This window comes from Oncorhynchus mykiss, chromosome 1, assembly GCF_013265735.2.
Source record: "Oncorhynchus mykiss isolate Arlee chromosome 1, USDA_OmykA_1.1, whole genome shotgun sequence".
In the NCBI taxonomy this organism is placed as follows: Eukaryota; Metazoa; Chordata; class Actinopteri; order Salmoniformes; family Salmonidae; genus Oncorhynchus; species Oncorhynchus mykiss.
This window is the reverse complement of record NC_048565.1, coordinates 52,805,438-52,819,460: the sequence shown is the minus strand read 5'-3', so window position 1 is coordinate 52,819,460 and position 14,023 is coordinate 52,805,438. Positions and strand designations below refer to the sequence as shown.

At 40.6% G+C, this 14,023-nt stretch overlaps 2 protein-coding genes across 2 annotated transcripts; both read left to right on the top strand.

The window, feature by feature from the left end:
• Positions 1–518: 518 nt before the first annotated feature.
• On the top strand, positions 519–3,300 carry LOC110521107 (parathyroid hormone-related protein). The gene is made up of 2 exons (XM_021598564.2): positions 519–634; positions 1,731–3,300. The coding sequence occupies exons 1-2, from the start codon at positions 528–530 to the stop codon at positions 2,209–2,211; spliced, it is 588 nt and encodes a 195-aa protein (XP_021454239.2). The 5' UTR covers positions 519–527; the 3' UTR covers positions 2,212–3,300.
• Positions 3,301–4,175: 875 nt separating this feature from the next.
• LOC110532414 (galanin receptor 2b) lies at positions 4,176–8,612 on the top strand. The gene is made up of 5 exons (XM_036989674.1): positions 4,176–4,244; positions 6,153–6,361; positions 7,153–7,447; positions 7,719–7,906; positions 8,027–8,612. Exons 1-5 carry the CDS (start codon positions 4,176–4,178, stop codon positions 8,253–8,255), a joined length of 990 nt encoding a protein of 329 aa, XP_036845569.1. The 3' UTR covers positions 8,256–8,612.
• The last annotated feature ends 5,411 nt before the right edge of the window (positions 8,613–14,023 follow it).

Sequence of the window (14,023 nt, the reverse complement as noted above, 5' to 3'; positions counted from 1 at the left end):
GTATTTGATGTGTATTTGGAAGTACCAGAAAAGCCCATCTCTGTGCTTCGATGGATTCTTTACTTGCATGATATTTCTGTTGTTGATATTTCAGTATTTTTCTTGGTATTTCAGTATTACCAGGTGGTCTTGTTCAGTAGATACACATTATGTCAGGCGAAGGAATCAAGGGGGGGCTCAGAAAGTAGTCGAGTTTGTCAGCAACTGTATCTATGCTGCCAAGTAAAACCACTAGATAAGTAGCAGTAAGGTAAGCTGCAACTCTCTGAGGACCTACTGTACCACCTACAGTACCTCATTTAACCTTGTTCTGCAATGTGTGTATCTTCAATGTATTAGATCTCAATGAAATAGGCATTGCATCTTCCATTTCAATGTTTTTGTTGTTGTTTTCAACGTACGTTTGCAGGTGGTCATTTTCAAGTAAATCATCATTAATGTACTATGTACATATGGTTCCTGGCGAATGGCGATACAATGAATGACAGAACGTTGTCTGTTGGGTGTTCCAGAGTTACTGTTCCAGAATGCTGTGTCCCAGAGGCATGTTCCAGCAGTTGAGTCTAGTTGTGTTCCTGCTGTGTTCCCCAGTGCCACTCTATGGGAGACCCATCGATGCTCTCACTAACAGAATGTAAGTCTATGTTCTGGAAGAAAATGGTTTTACGCACCAACTAAGAAACCCTTTGGGTTAGCATCATGGTTTTCCATTGTTGAATGTTGCATAGCACCGGAAAAGGCTGGTAATAATGGCAGTGTATCAATCAATGGTCACGTGTAAACCATGATCACTTGAATCACATCTAAGGTTGATGTACTGCTGTTTGATGATTTGGGAAAAGAGGTCTCGATATTCTGAAAAGTATACCGTGGTATCGATGTAGAAACAGATGCCAATGGTATAAATAATGAAAAAACTAAAAAAAAAACTAAAAAAAGTAACCACAGATAAAACGACATACAGTACTACGTTTTGTAGTTCTGTTACATTTAGTTTTATGCTGAAATTATATAGAATAAACCAAGCAGAAATGGGTCAATTGTACATATTTTTGACCAGCATGGTAAAACATTGTTAGCCTTTAATAAAGAACATAGATTTGCATTACACCTACAAAACATCTGTCAAACTCAGCCCTGTGCATGGCAAGGTTTTGATTGACTTTTGTGGCCCAGGTGACATGCTTTGTGGTTGAATATGTGGCTTGTTAGCTTATGTTTCTCTTGTACATTTTGTGGTGGTCAGATGGCTTCACACAGCATTCATGCAGTAACATGGATAGCCTTGAGCTCTCCCAGGCACTACATGGCTTTGTTTATGCTGCCACCTATTGAGATCTACTGGAACATGACCTTGGCTGTCATTCAATTATCAACACCTCACAAGTAGGTTTAGTCAGTCACTATACTGTCAGGTTTATACTGTACTAGACTATACTGTAGGTGCCACAAAATAATAGCTATAAGAGAAAATGATAGGTTGTTTAGAGATAGATCAGGAGAGGGTAGTGGGAAAGGTGGATTACTCTCTTAAAGAGTAGTTAAAAGTAGTTTTTTTTATTTTATGAAAAGAGCCTGTGTTACCGCTTGGCCACAGGCTCTGCACCACTATGGAGCTTCTGATGTGGTGTGGCACAAAGATACTATTTTTCTTTACCATCTACTCTTACAAAGAGAGTGAGTCCAGTTTAAACGCTCATTGACAATCTCCTTCTCCTCTCCCCCTTCAGGAGGAGGTCAGTGAGTCACGCCCAGTTGATGCACGACAAGGGCCGGTCTCTGGAGGAGTTCAAGAGACGGCTCTGGCTCCAAGGGCTACTAGATAAAGTCCACACAGCCGACAGCGAGCGAGCCCCGCCTCCCCAGAGTAGGAACAACGCCAACGGGGGCCACATCACCTTCAGCGGGAGCGCCCTACGCCCCCCCAAACCCCCCGGAGGGACCAAGAACCTCCCTCTGAGTTTCCAGCAGGGAGGGGAGGTGGGCAACCTCCCCCAGGAGACCAACAAGTCTGTGGCCTACAAGGACCAGCCGCTGAAGGTGTCCACCAAGAGGAAAAAGAAGGTGAAGGGAGAGAGAGGGAGACGGAGGGAGAGCGAGAAGAGGAGGCGGCGGGCTCGCGACACAACCCTTGTCATGACATGGGAGACACATAGGGAGTCACAGAGGACGCTAGACAGACCACATCATGTAGCCTTTGGGTGGCGCTGAACTAATAACTCTGACAGGCAGAGAAGTTCCAGCATGACTGATTGAGATCTCAACGACTCTCAAGCAAATAACTGAAACAGTCTCCCCATACCATAGTGGACATTGTTCTTTGCCTTTCTTGTTTTAATCAGCTGCTTTTTCTAATTTTTTTTTGCCTTGATATAAAGTACTTTTATATATCCAGAGATCAGAGGTGTTTTCATACTTTATAACAACACATATTACTTTTGTATTCGTATTTATTAGGTGAATAATATGCAGATCTTGAGATATGTCAAATGACAAACTATGCTTTACTCCTTCTCCTTTATAATTTGTGAGAAAACGATGTACGACAGGTGCCTTCCAGGGGCTGATCACACACTCATCCAACCAGATGCCCATATGTAAAGTAGAGCATAGGCTACGCGGTAAACGTTACGCATAAAATATTTGTTAACTATACATACTTAAATTCACAAAATTAGGGAGGACTATTCTTTTTAATGCTTGGTGGCTCTTGTGAATATTTTTTTTTAAATCTGTAGTTAGCATCCATAACAAATATTTCTCCCATAATTTATTTCCTTTGAACTGTGTATTTATTTTGTGAATGTATTACGGTGCTGCTGACTTTCGGTCATTTTATCATAACAATATAATGCACTTTAGATATAATGATGATATCCTTATGTTTTTGTTAAGTTACACAAGTGTTCTCCTTTGTGGTTGATTTTTTTTGTTTTTTGAAAAATGTTCCTTCCTTCCTGTTGATAAATGCTTCATTTTTATTTGTATTTATTTTTGTTTTCTTCCATGTATAGTACTGCCCATTATCATCTCATTGACTTGTATGTTATTGGATTGTTCCATCAAACTCCCTCTCTCCAGTTTTAGAAACTATTTTTTGATCAAAGAAGACAGAGTTTAAACTGCTGGTATAATCACAGACTTATTTCAAGTTTAAGCACTTGCACTGAGAGCACCATCATTTCAACAACAACAACAAAAATCAAACAATTAAAGCTTCATGAATACATTGTGTTCTCTCTACAGACAATGTAGTCTAATCAAATACTGTACCATACCATTTTATTTTATAAATTCAATTATTGCGCCAATGAGTTACATTGAGTTACCGTAGCCTATCACCAATGAGAAAGTCATCAATATAGCCTATTTGTTGACTATTCAGCATGAACAAGGGACCTTATACGGTTGTTAATGTCACACTAGAGAACCATGTGGTGTGTTTTAACCCGTCTCTGACTGAATGGACACGCCCCAAATGGCACCCTATTCCCTATATAGTGCACTACTTTTGACCAGCGCGAGCCCGTCAACATTAGTGCACTATGTAGGGAATAGGGTGCCATTTGGGTCACACGCTCTATGGACCTGCTGGGAGGGGAGAGAGTAAATGCACCAGGCAGCAGCGTTAGTACTGCAGCTACATCCTGTCCTAAGAGCCGGTACTGAGGCCATTAGCCAGAGCCAGAGTCATAAACACAGTGGAATGGTCTGATAAAGACCCCATCAGAAGACTGGCGTTCCACACTACTGTGCTGAAGAAATCAATGTAACAATGGAAAAGGCATTAATAACTCACTGAGAGAAGAGAGGGGAGGGAGAGGGTGGGAGACAATCAACAGGAAAACAATACACGGAAAGGAAAGTGGAACGTTTTCTTTTGCGAGTAGGGTCTGTTTGCATGGGGGTTAAATATGCTGAACATAACACATACTGTATGGAAACCCCCACAGAACACACATCAATTAAATATAGATTATCTCTCTCTAATGTCTACGTTTTACTCATGTAAAAGGTCAGAAAAGGTCTGTGACAGGTTTTTCACTTCTTGTGATAAACCCACGCACTTCCATTCAGAAGCTACTGTGTGTACATTACATAATAATAATAATCATTGGAATTGCCAAAAACATATTCTCTGGAAAACTATAAGATACAACAACAACACAGACAACATGAATGAACATAGACATACACCCCAGTCCTTCAAAAACGGTAACTGTGCTAAATTCAGAGAGTCAGATGTGAGTACTCTCCCTTTAAACTCATCCAACCAGAATCAATTTGACCTGAGTGAGTGATGTTTGCCATTCTCCATAGTCAGCAAACAAAAACTAAGAGTCATAGACTTCACATGCAAGCCACTTTTAACAGTTTTCATTATGGGGATACTCTAAAATTCAAAGAATGGCTAACGGATTTACCCATGACGGAGAATACTGCTGTTTATCTTGGTACACATGAGGATACTTCACTCAATAACCCAAGAGTATGGTAAGTAACACACAGGGCTAAACAGGGTCATCCAAATAATTATTTCAGGTACAGAGCAAGTCAGTTGTAGTCCAGTAGTAGGTAAACTTTTTAAATACAATAATAACACTAATTATAATTTTGTTAGCTATTTGTAGTTATAAAATCTAGATCAAGCTTGATGTATATGTATGTAATGTATATAAAACTCAGTGGCGGTAATGCCGTTTAAGATTGGGGGGGGGGGGGGGGGGGGGGAGTATGGCCTTATTTCTATTACTGTCAATCATATTCCATTCACCCAGCTCAATTTAACATCAACCTAGCCTACAAATGAAAGTTTATAATGCACAGGCCGAAGACAAATTGAAGTAATCAACGTGATTCAATACCGCCTTGCACACTCTTGCCTGCATCTAGCTGATCTGGGGTGTAGTAATTTGTCCAAAAAGAAAAACAAGAGTTTCTATTGGACAAATTTAGGTAATTCCCTCCGCGTTTCATTCTGTTTGCTTCTGTTAAAGAAACGTTTTGCAACAGAATCGGCTAAATATATACAACCCTGACCACCCGCACACACAGTTCACTTTCATAAACAGCATCATCACTTTGCTCGTAGTATAATTCCTTTCTCGCATCTACGCGCTGTCCACCTCTCACCTTTTCCCTTCGCTTGTAGGCTTCAGAGCAAAACACAACAGCAGTCTGTGACCAGGCGCAAAAAAACTCTAAGCCAAACCTTCATATCATAACCTCTAACCACTACACAGCCTACTTCATTGTCACCGTATTAACGTTATAGTCAACAAACTAGAACTAATGAGTTAGTAAACCCACAATCCAATCCATGTGTACAATCACAGAGTACAGTGTACAGCAAGCAGTTTAACAGTTGGAAGAGTTGCAGTGTTGGATAGCCTTAGCCAGTTAGCTAACTAGCTAACATAAATAGCATTCCTCTCTGAGTCAGGTTGTTGAGTAGGCTAATTTAGCTGCATTAGCTAAGTGAAAGGTAAACTAAGACAATAATTAGCTCTTTCTCTCTCGCTCTCTCTGCTGGTTCTCCTTCATTTTTCAAGAAATTAATTTGTTCAAAAGGGTTCAACTATTGTCTTTCTCTCTCTTTGAGTCAGCTACTCACCACACATCATGCACTGCAGTGCTAGCTAGCTGTGGCTTATGCTTTCAGTACAAGATTCAGTCTCTGATTCTTTTATTGGATGTGCTCAGTTCATATTGCAAGAGTTTTGAGGACGTTCTCCGGAGGTCACCATAAATACTGTGCAAGTCTATGGAAGGGGTGAAAACCATGAGCCTCCTAGGTTTTGTATCGAAGTCAATGTACCCAGAGGAGGATGGAAAATAGCTGTCCTCCGGCTACACCATGGTGCTACCCTAGAGGGTGTTGTTGAGGCTACTGTAGACCTTCATTGCAAAACAGTGTGTTTTAATCAGTTATTTGGTGACATTTGAATATATTTTATGTTTCACTATTTGTATTTTTATGAAATTCCCTGAGTAGGACGGTCCTCCCCTTCCTCCCCTAAAAAGCCTCCACTGATAAAAAGTGGATTGGCAATTTTGATATAAATTAAACTATATTGAAACGTTTCCAAGAACTGAGATTATCTAACCGTTTTGAGATTGAGATTATATCTAAATCTTTGATCACACAACAGGCTGTCCCCAACATGTTTTCCCTGATCTTTGCCTGTACCTGCGGGGTGATCCTGGGCATCGGTTTCTGTGCCAACCTACTGGTGTTCTCTCTGTTCGCCAAGTACAACACCCTGAGGAAGAACTGTCTGGACATCCTGCTGCTCAGCATGGCTCTGGCAGACTTCCTCACCCTGCTGCTCATCCCCTTCACCCTGCACTCCGCCATCAGGTAGGTTAGAGGTTAGAGATCAGATATCCTGGCTCTGGCAGACTTCCTCACCCTGCTGCTCATCCCCTTCACTCTGCACTCTGCCGTCAGGTAGGTTAGAGGTTAGAGATCAGAGATCCTGGCTCTGGCAGACTTCCTCACCCTGCTGCTCATCCCCTTCACCCTGCACTCCGCCATCAGGTAGGTTAGAGGTTAGAAATTAGAGATCATGGCCCTGGCAGACTTCCTCACCCTGCTGCTCATCCCCTTCACTCTGCTGTCAGTTAGGTTAGAGGTTAGAGATCAGAGATCCTGGCTCTGGCAGACTTCCTCATCCTGCTGGTCATCCCCTTCACCTTGCACTCTGCTGTCAGGTAGGTTAGAGGTTAGAGCCATGGCCCTGGAAGACTTCCTCACCCTGTTGCTGATACCATTCACCTTGCACTCCATTGTCAGGTAGCAAACCTCTTCTCGGGGACCCCTATCTGTGCCATGTATTTTATCTAAGTTATTAAAGACCTAGCACATCTGATTCACCTTGTAGGCGAATGATCACGCCCTTGACTAGTTGATTCAGTTGTGCTAGTTTACTCAACTGTCAGGTAGCCTAGCCAATAGCCATAGAGGTTAGAGGGGCCACTGGACCTGGAGGGTTGCCAGCAGATCAAACCCCATGTTTGGCAAACAGAAGAATCTTGTGGGATATGAGCGCTGTGTTTGTCTCTGAGTATTTAGTATAAAAGCAGAAGTAGGATTACCATCTCTCTGTGACAATCTTATAATCTTTCATCATCTCCTATCGTCTTCTTCAGCTACTCGTGGCCGCTGGGGGACACCTCCTGCAAGGTGTACCAGTTCTTTCTGGCCTTCTCCCTGGCAGCCAGCACCTACAGCCTGTGTGCCGTGTCCATGACACGCGCCATGATCATCACCAACCCCTACCACCCTCCTACCATGGACCTGGTGGTCCTGATGTTCGTCTTGGTCTGGGCATCAGCCTTCTTCATCAGCTTGCCTCTGAGGATCTTCGCCACCAAGGAGAGCCTGAGCCCCGGCTTGGGTAATTTTTCATTCTGCCTGCCCACCATACAGGAACACCACTATCAGGTAACAATGGCTTGGTCTGAAATTGTACTCTGTTTGCTATATAGTGCACATCTTTTGACCTGGTGTACTAGAGGGAATAGGGTGCCATTTGAGATGCACACAATGTGTAACAAAAGCTATTATGTTTAGTTAAAATAATGTCACTGGAAGTAACCAGGTCTGTAAAAAAATAAAATAAAAGACAGTTACTTTCATTCGCTGAAAGAAAATGGTGTCCAATTGATGTGAGAAAACACAACATTTTGAATCCATTCATCCATCCCTCCATCAGGTGGTCCTCAGCCAGTTCATGCTCTACTACTTCGTCCCTATGCTGGTGATCGCCTTCAACTACGTCCGGTTGGCCTGCTTCCTCCACAAGAGCCCAGTCATGTCTGTGGCCAGTGCCCGCAACACACGCCGAGCCTCCTTTATGGTGTTCCTGGCGGCCGGGACCTTCTCCATCTGCTGGCTTCCCGGGTATGATGACGATGATGAAGAGGATGAGGAAGATGATGACGACTTTATTGTATACGTTAGGGGAAATTATAACACTTGTTCTTGTTTATACCTCTTCTCCTGACTCGTCTTCATTATTAGGTACATCCTGGAGCTGTGTGTGTACCTTGGGCTCTACCGCCACGGCCAGTCCTGGGAGATGTTCTACTTCATCTGCACCGTGCTCCAGTACCTCCATCCCTGTGTTAACCCCGTGCTCTATGTGCTGCTGTCCAAGAGGTACCGCCACCGCAGGAGTGCCTGGTTGTTTAACTGCAACAGGAATAGGGTGCAGCCGCAGGTTGTCAGCATCACTACAGAGACTATGTAGACACACTGGTCACGAGGGGAGCTGGCTTTGCTTTGAGATGGTGGAAAGCCTAATCTCGCCACCCAGGACGAAATATGGTGTGCGTATTATTGGGTGATGTTGATACAGTCTGAATATGAATACAGCACATTACATTGCAGTGCAGTACATTAGCTCACACTCATCGGTGAGGTTCCTGATGCAGTCTTTTTGTGTTGGTGTTTAACCGATCTGTTTATTTTAGTTTGTACAGTTACTTTCCACTTCTTCTTTTTGTGTTTCATTCTTGCAGGAACAGATTGACATGTACTGTATGAAGGATAAAAAGCGAGTAAAATGTTATTGTTTTAATGTTAAAATTGTTTTATTGTCTGTTGTCTGATATTCTGTACTTTGTCATTTAGGACATAAAAAAATAGAATTGAAATTCCATTGAGTTCAAACAATCAGGGATTAAAAAAAAAACATTATTTCAATTAATGAATTAAAACTTTTCCCCCAAAAAAACATTTCAATGATTTATGATTGATTTTCAGATGTTTTTTATGAACACAACGAGATCTGGGACTATTGAATTCCCCAGCTAGTGTAAGTGTAATTACATTGTTAAATTCCTGCATAAAAATGGGTATTATGCCACCTCCTGGTAGAATAGTGTGTTTACATTGTCTAACACACTGTGATAAAGGTATGGGATTCTGGGTGATCCATAGCAGATTTATGGAGAATTGCTGTGGGTAAATTGAAAATTGAATGGTCCCGGGATAGAAATGTAAAAAGTTGGCATTACATCATAAAATCCACATTTTACACCGTACATTAGCAATTTATGTTATTAGTAGCAACTGTTGTTGGTTTGGCGTCTAATAAGCCACTCTTTAAACGTTATTTGCCGAATCTCAGTTTTCCATGTGGATTTTATGCTAGCTAAATAAAGTTCCCTCTGAAGTTGGTAGCTAACTCAAAAATGCTTGTTCTTTAGGAGTGCTATTTATACCCCGTCGATGAATGAGCATTCATCTATACTGTGTGTGTCCCATCATTGCAGGTCATTTATGACATGTAAAGAATATGTTTTATAAACTCATAAGCACCAGCCAGCGTATTAGCCTGGTTTTGTTAGTTTAGGAAAATATGTGGTACATTCCAGGTGTATTATATTTCTTCGCCACGAGAGTGTGACATTGAGTAATTGCGGGATATTTTGATATATTTTGAATAATAAAATAGATTATAGTTTATTCTGATGTTATAAATATCAGATTGCACATGGAAACAATGTATTTATTTGTATTAAATTAAGAATGATTGGAAATTGTTATCCACTATACAATCACAATGACTTTGATAGACATTGATAGTTTTTTTTATTGTTGTTAGTATGTCAGACAGCAGATTTATGGAGATTTGCTGTGGGAGTGCTATTTATATCCTGTCGAGTAATGACTGCAGCTTTGGGAATAAATGTACTATTCATCCATTGCTCCTTCCTGTGTTGACTCACTGACTTGAGGGACGGGACCAGGAAGGTCACATTAGCATATAACATTCTGAGAACCATTAGTTTCTTAGAGCTTGGTGAGAGCGTGGTTGACCTATGGTTATTTTGCATACAACCTTCCCACAACTTTCTGGGAATGGTGCAAAACAGTTGCTTGGCGTTGGAACATTCTCAGCAAATTTAAGGAACTTAAAAAACTATATTTTGTTGGTATTTCATTACTTTAACAGAACGTTTCCTTATAGTTCAAACATGGTTACATTTAATTCTAGGAATGTTCTCCAACTGGTTTGACATTGGGAATGCTCTGAAATTGTTCCAAGAACGTTAAGATACAACAATCTTCTCTAGGAAGGAATTTCAGTACTTCAAGATAACATATCCTACAGGTTTACTCATGGTCCTATTTAAAGTCACATTCTCAAATTGTTCCAAGAACGTTAAAACTTTCCATAAAAACCAAAAGAGAACGTTTTAAGAATGTTATTTAAAAATGTATACATTCCATTCTCAGCATCAACAAAGGTCTCTCTATTAGGGATGCATGATATATCGGTGAACATTTCGGAATCGGCTGATATTAGCTAAAAATGCCAACATCGGTATCGGCGCGATGTCTAGTTTAACGGCGATGCTAAAAACCGATGTCAAAGCTGACGTGCATACCAATCTAACGTAGGTACATGATGTAATGACGCCACGTAAAATGTAGCGCTACACGTGCAACACAGCATCCCTAACCTAGCCCACAATGTCTGCTGTGTGGATCAAGCAGTCAACAAGTTGAGCAGTCAACAAGTTGAGCAGTCATTTGAAAGAGTAAGAAGAATTCAGTGAGACAACTCAAAAGGGGAAATCCATTAAGTGTGTTCAGGTGTGTTGGCCACACCCACTAATTGGCCGCACCTAAACTTAATGAGTGCTTGTTTACTTTGAAATGGGGTCTATTTGAATAGACAAAAATGTACAGCTTTGCATGTATGAAAAATCATGGAACGCTAGCTCCTTCCTGGTGGCGAAGTGGACTAATTTCATGGATAAACAACAGAAAATTATAGGTTGGAATCTCACTGAGGCCATGTCACAATAAAAAACGAATAGGTTTGCATGATTAATGCCTAAGGAAATTAATTTACATTTATCCTATTTGTGGTTCGAGTTCAAAAAAGTTAACCCTAAATAAACTAAGTGTTATTATTTCTTATTAAAGAAAAAGTTATTTAAAAACCTTGACCCTAACCGGTCTCGCTTTAAATTACATAAATACATTTCATAAAGCCTTCATAGTGCCTTTTATAAGCACTACATAAATGTTACTAAGCATCTATAGCCATATGTTATGCTTTACAAAGGGTTCATGAATGTTACATAACTGTGACATAATGACCAATGTAGAATGTGACATAACCCACTAGGTCGAAGTATGATCGGGGGAGTCCACTAGATAGCTCAGCCACAAAGTCAAATTGGCTAAATCGTAAAAATTAATTAAAACTAAAATGTGCTTTTTCGATCAAAATTTAAGGTTAGAGTTCCGGGTTAGGTTTAAAATCAAATTTTAAGAAGATAAATTGTGTAAATGGGAGGTGTTTAGCCATAATTATTACTTTGTGGCTGGGTTAATTAGTGACAATTACATGTGCTGTGTGCACAATAGCCTGGGGATGACGTTGCACCATAAACATTTATCTTGATGAAAGACAAGGAAATTGAAACATTTATCTTGCCCACTACATAAGGAAATTGAAAGTGGCTTACATGTTCCTCAGTAAACGAACACGCACACAACAATGTAACGAGCCATACCGTGCGGTGCTATGCCTGTCATGCCAAATAGTGTCCCCCCCTCTACGTAACAATGGGATTTGATGAGTTCTAGCTTCTGTTGCTAGGGCTGTTGCTAGAACCTGCAACATTCTGAACGGATTACGTAATGAACCAAAGCGTCCGTTGCTATGCTGGTTGCTTGGCTCTATTTTACTTCATAGTGGTCGCGAATGAAGGAGGAGGCGGACAGTTCTAGTTCTATTTCACAGTGTTTTTGAGGGTGAAACCGGCTGACTACCTGCTGCTTCAGATAACTGAAAAGACTGGAAAGAGAACACTTTCTTTACCATGTATTTGCCTTAAGTACATATATTATTTATTCCTATTTAACAATAAGATATTTTTAAAGATTGACGTTGCTAGCTACTGTAACGTTACTTCCATACCTCAGCATGCCTAGTCAGCTAGCCAGACAGTTTTATTTAGCTAATGTTAGCTAGCTAACATAAACTCACTCACTTTTGTACATCGCCTTGGTTCGTACAATTTACCTTATTTTAGCGCCCCAAAAACGTAATACTTCCAGATCAACTGTAATGTCAATACCATTGTAAAGCACAATTTCTCACCTTTCCAACAGAATCAATTACATGACCCCCACGCTGCCCGTTTCTGCATGATTCAAGAAGGCAATGAGCACCGTCGGCCTGGCCATAGAGAGGCTTTTATTCTCTATTGCCTACCCTGGTTAGGCCAGGGTGTGACTAGGGTGGGCATTCTAGTTTCTTTATTTCTATGTTTTCTATTTCTTTGTTTTTTGCCGAGTGTGGTTCCCAATCAGAGGCAGCTGTTTATCGTTGTCTCTGATTGGGGATCACATATAAGTTGTCATTCTTCTTTTGGTGTTTGTGGAATCTTGTTTTTTGTTAGCTCTGTGAAGCCTGCAGAACGTGACGTTCGTTATTCTTTTGTTGTTTTTGTTTGGTGTTCTGAGTAATTAAAGAATCATGAACACTTACCACCCTGCACCTTGGTCTCCTTCCGGCGACAAACGTTACAGTCGGGTCTTTTTTTTAAATGGCGGGTGGGGAAGCAAAACTAATGCGTGATAGTGAGAAGGAGAGATGTTGTGTGGGAAAATTGCTCGATCTGTCCAACTTATCACCTCTAAAATGTAAATAAAACACTATAAAGAATTTATATAATGTGTCATTACATACCTATTTGAAGGTTAGTGTCGAATTTGAATCGGGTTTTTAGGGCGGTGCTAAAGTGATCTTAGAAGTAAACAGCAGCTTTGAGAATGATGATCGCATGCAATGAATGACGCAAAAAATGACTAGGTATCCCCCTCTTACCCCGTCACTGTCCATTTCTTGTTTTTAAAGGATGAGAGAAGTGCTACACCTGGTGGAGAGAGATTGTAAAACAGAAATAGTTGCTTTATGCGTGCTGTACGTTACGACTTGACACGTCACGATGTAACGGAGGGTCAGTTTTTTCAACTTTTCTCCAATACTATAGATCCGTTACCATGTCGATCACTGCTTGAATATAAACGTAGTTCACGAAGTCAACACAGTCGCTACAGTCCCATTAGTTTTCTTTGTAGCCTCGTTTGAATGTTGCGGTTATGCACATTTGTACGGAATTGGGTGAGTTTACGTTAGCTAACAAGCAAGCTACTGTAACTGTTATTGCACATTTCTGTTTGTATGTAGCTTGCACTTCAAAGGCATACCTAAATGAGATTTTCTTTTATCTTTCCATCCAGGCGAAGTACTATGAAGAGATCACTAATCTCGACAAGAGGCGCAACATTCAGAGAAATTCACAATTCAGGGTAATGTTAAGCAGTTAGCTTCAATTAGATAACTGGACAGATTTAGCTACATAACCATTTTTTCAACAACTATTCTCATCTAACGTTAGCTAGTTGCTAGCTATACATATAGTTTAGTGGAGGCTGCTGAGGGGAGGACAGCATTATTATAGTGTGTGTGTGTGTATAGTATCTTTACAAATAAAAACATCTGCATAAGGTATGGTAAATACGAGTAAGTATGAAGTAATCCTCTCTCAAACACTTTAAATGTTAGGTGTGGACCCCATCGGACCCTTCACAAAATCCAGGAATCGCAACAGCTTGTATTTGACGGTGACAGATTTTACCAAGTCGGTAGAGGCAATACCCATTAACATTTACATGGTCGGTGTCCCGAAACCGGGACAGTTGTAGCTAACATGCGCTAATGTGACTAGAATGACGTAACAGCAAACTTTCCAGGACATAGACATGTCTTATATGGGCAGAAAGCTTAAATTATTGTTAATCTAACTGCACTGTCCATTTTTTTTTTTTATTTATTTATTTTTTTATTTCACCTTTATTTAACCAGGTAGGCTAGTTGAGAACAAGTTCTCATTTGCAACTGCGACCTGGCCAAGATAAGGCATAGCAGTGTGAACAGACAACACAGAGTTACACATGGAGTAAACAATTAACAAGTCAATAACACAG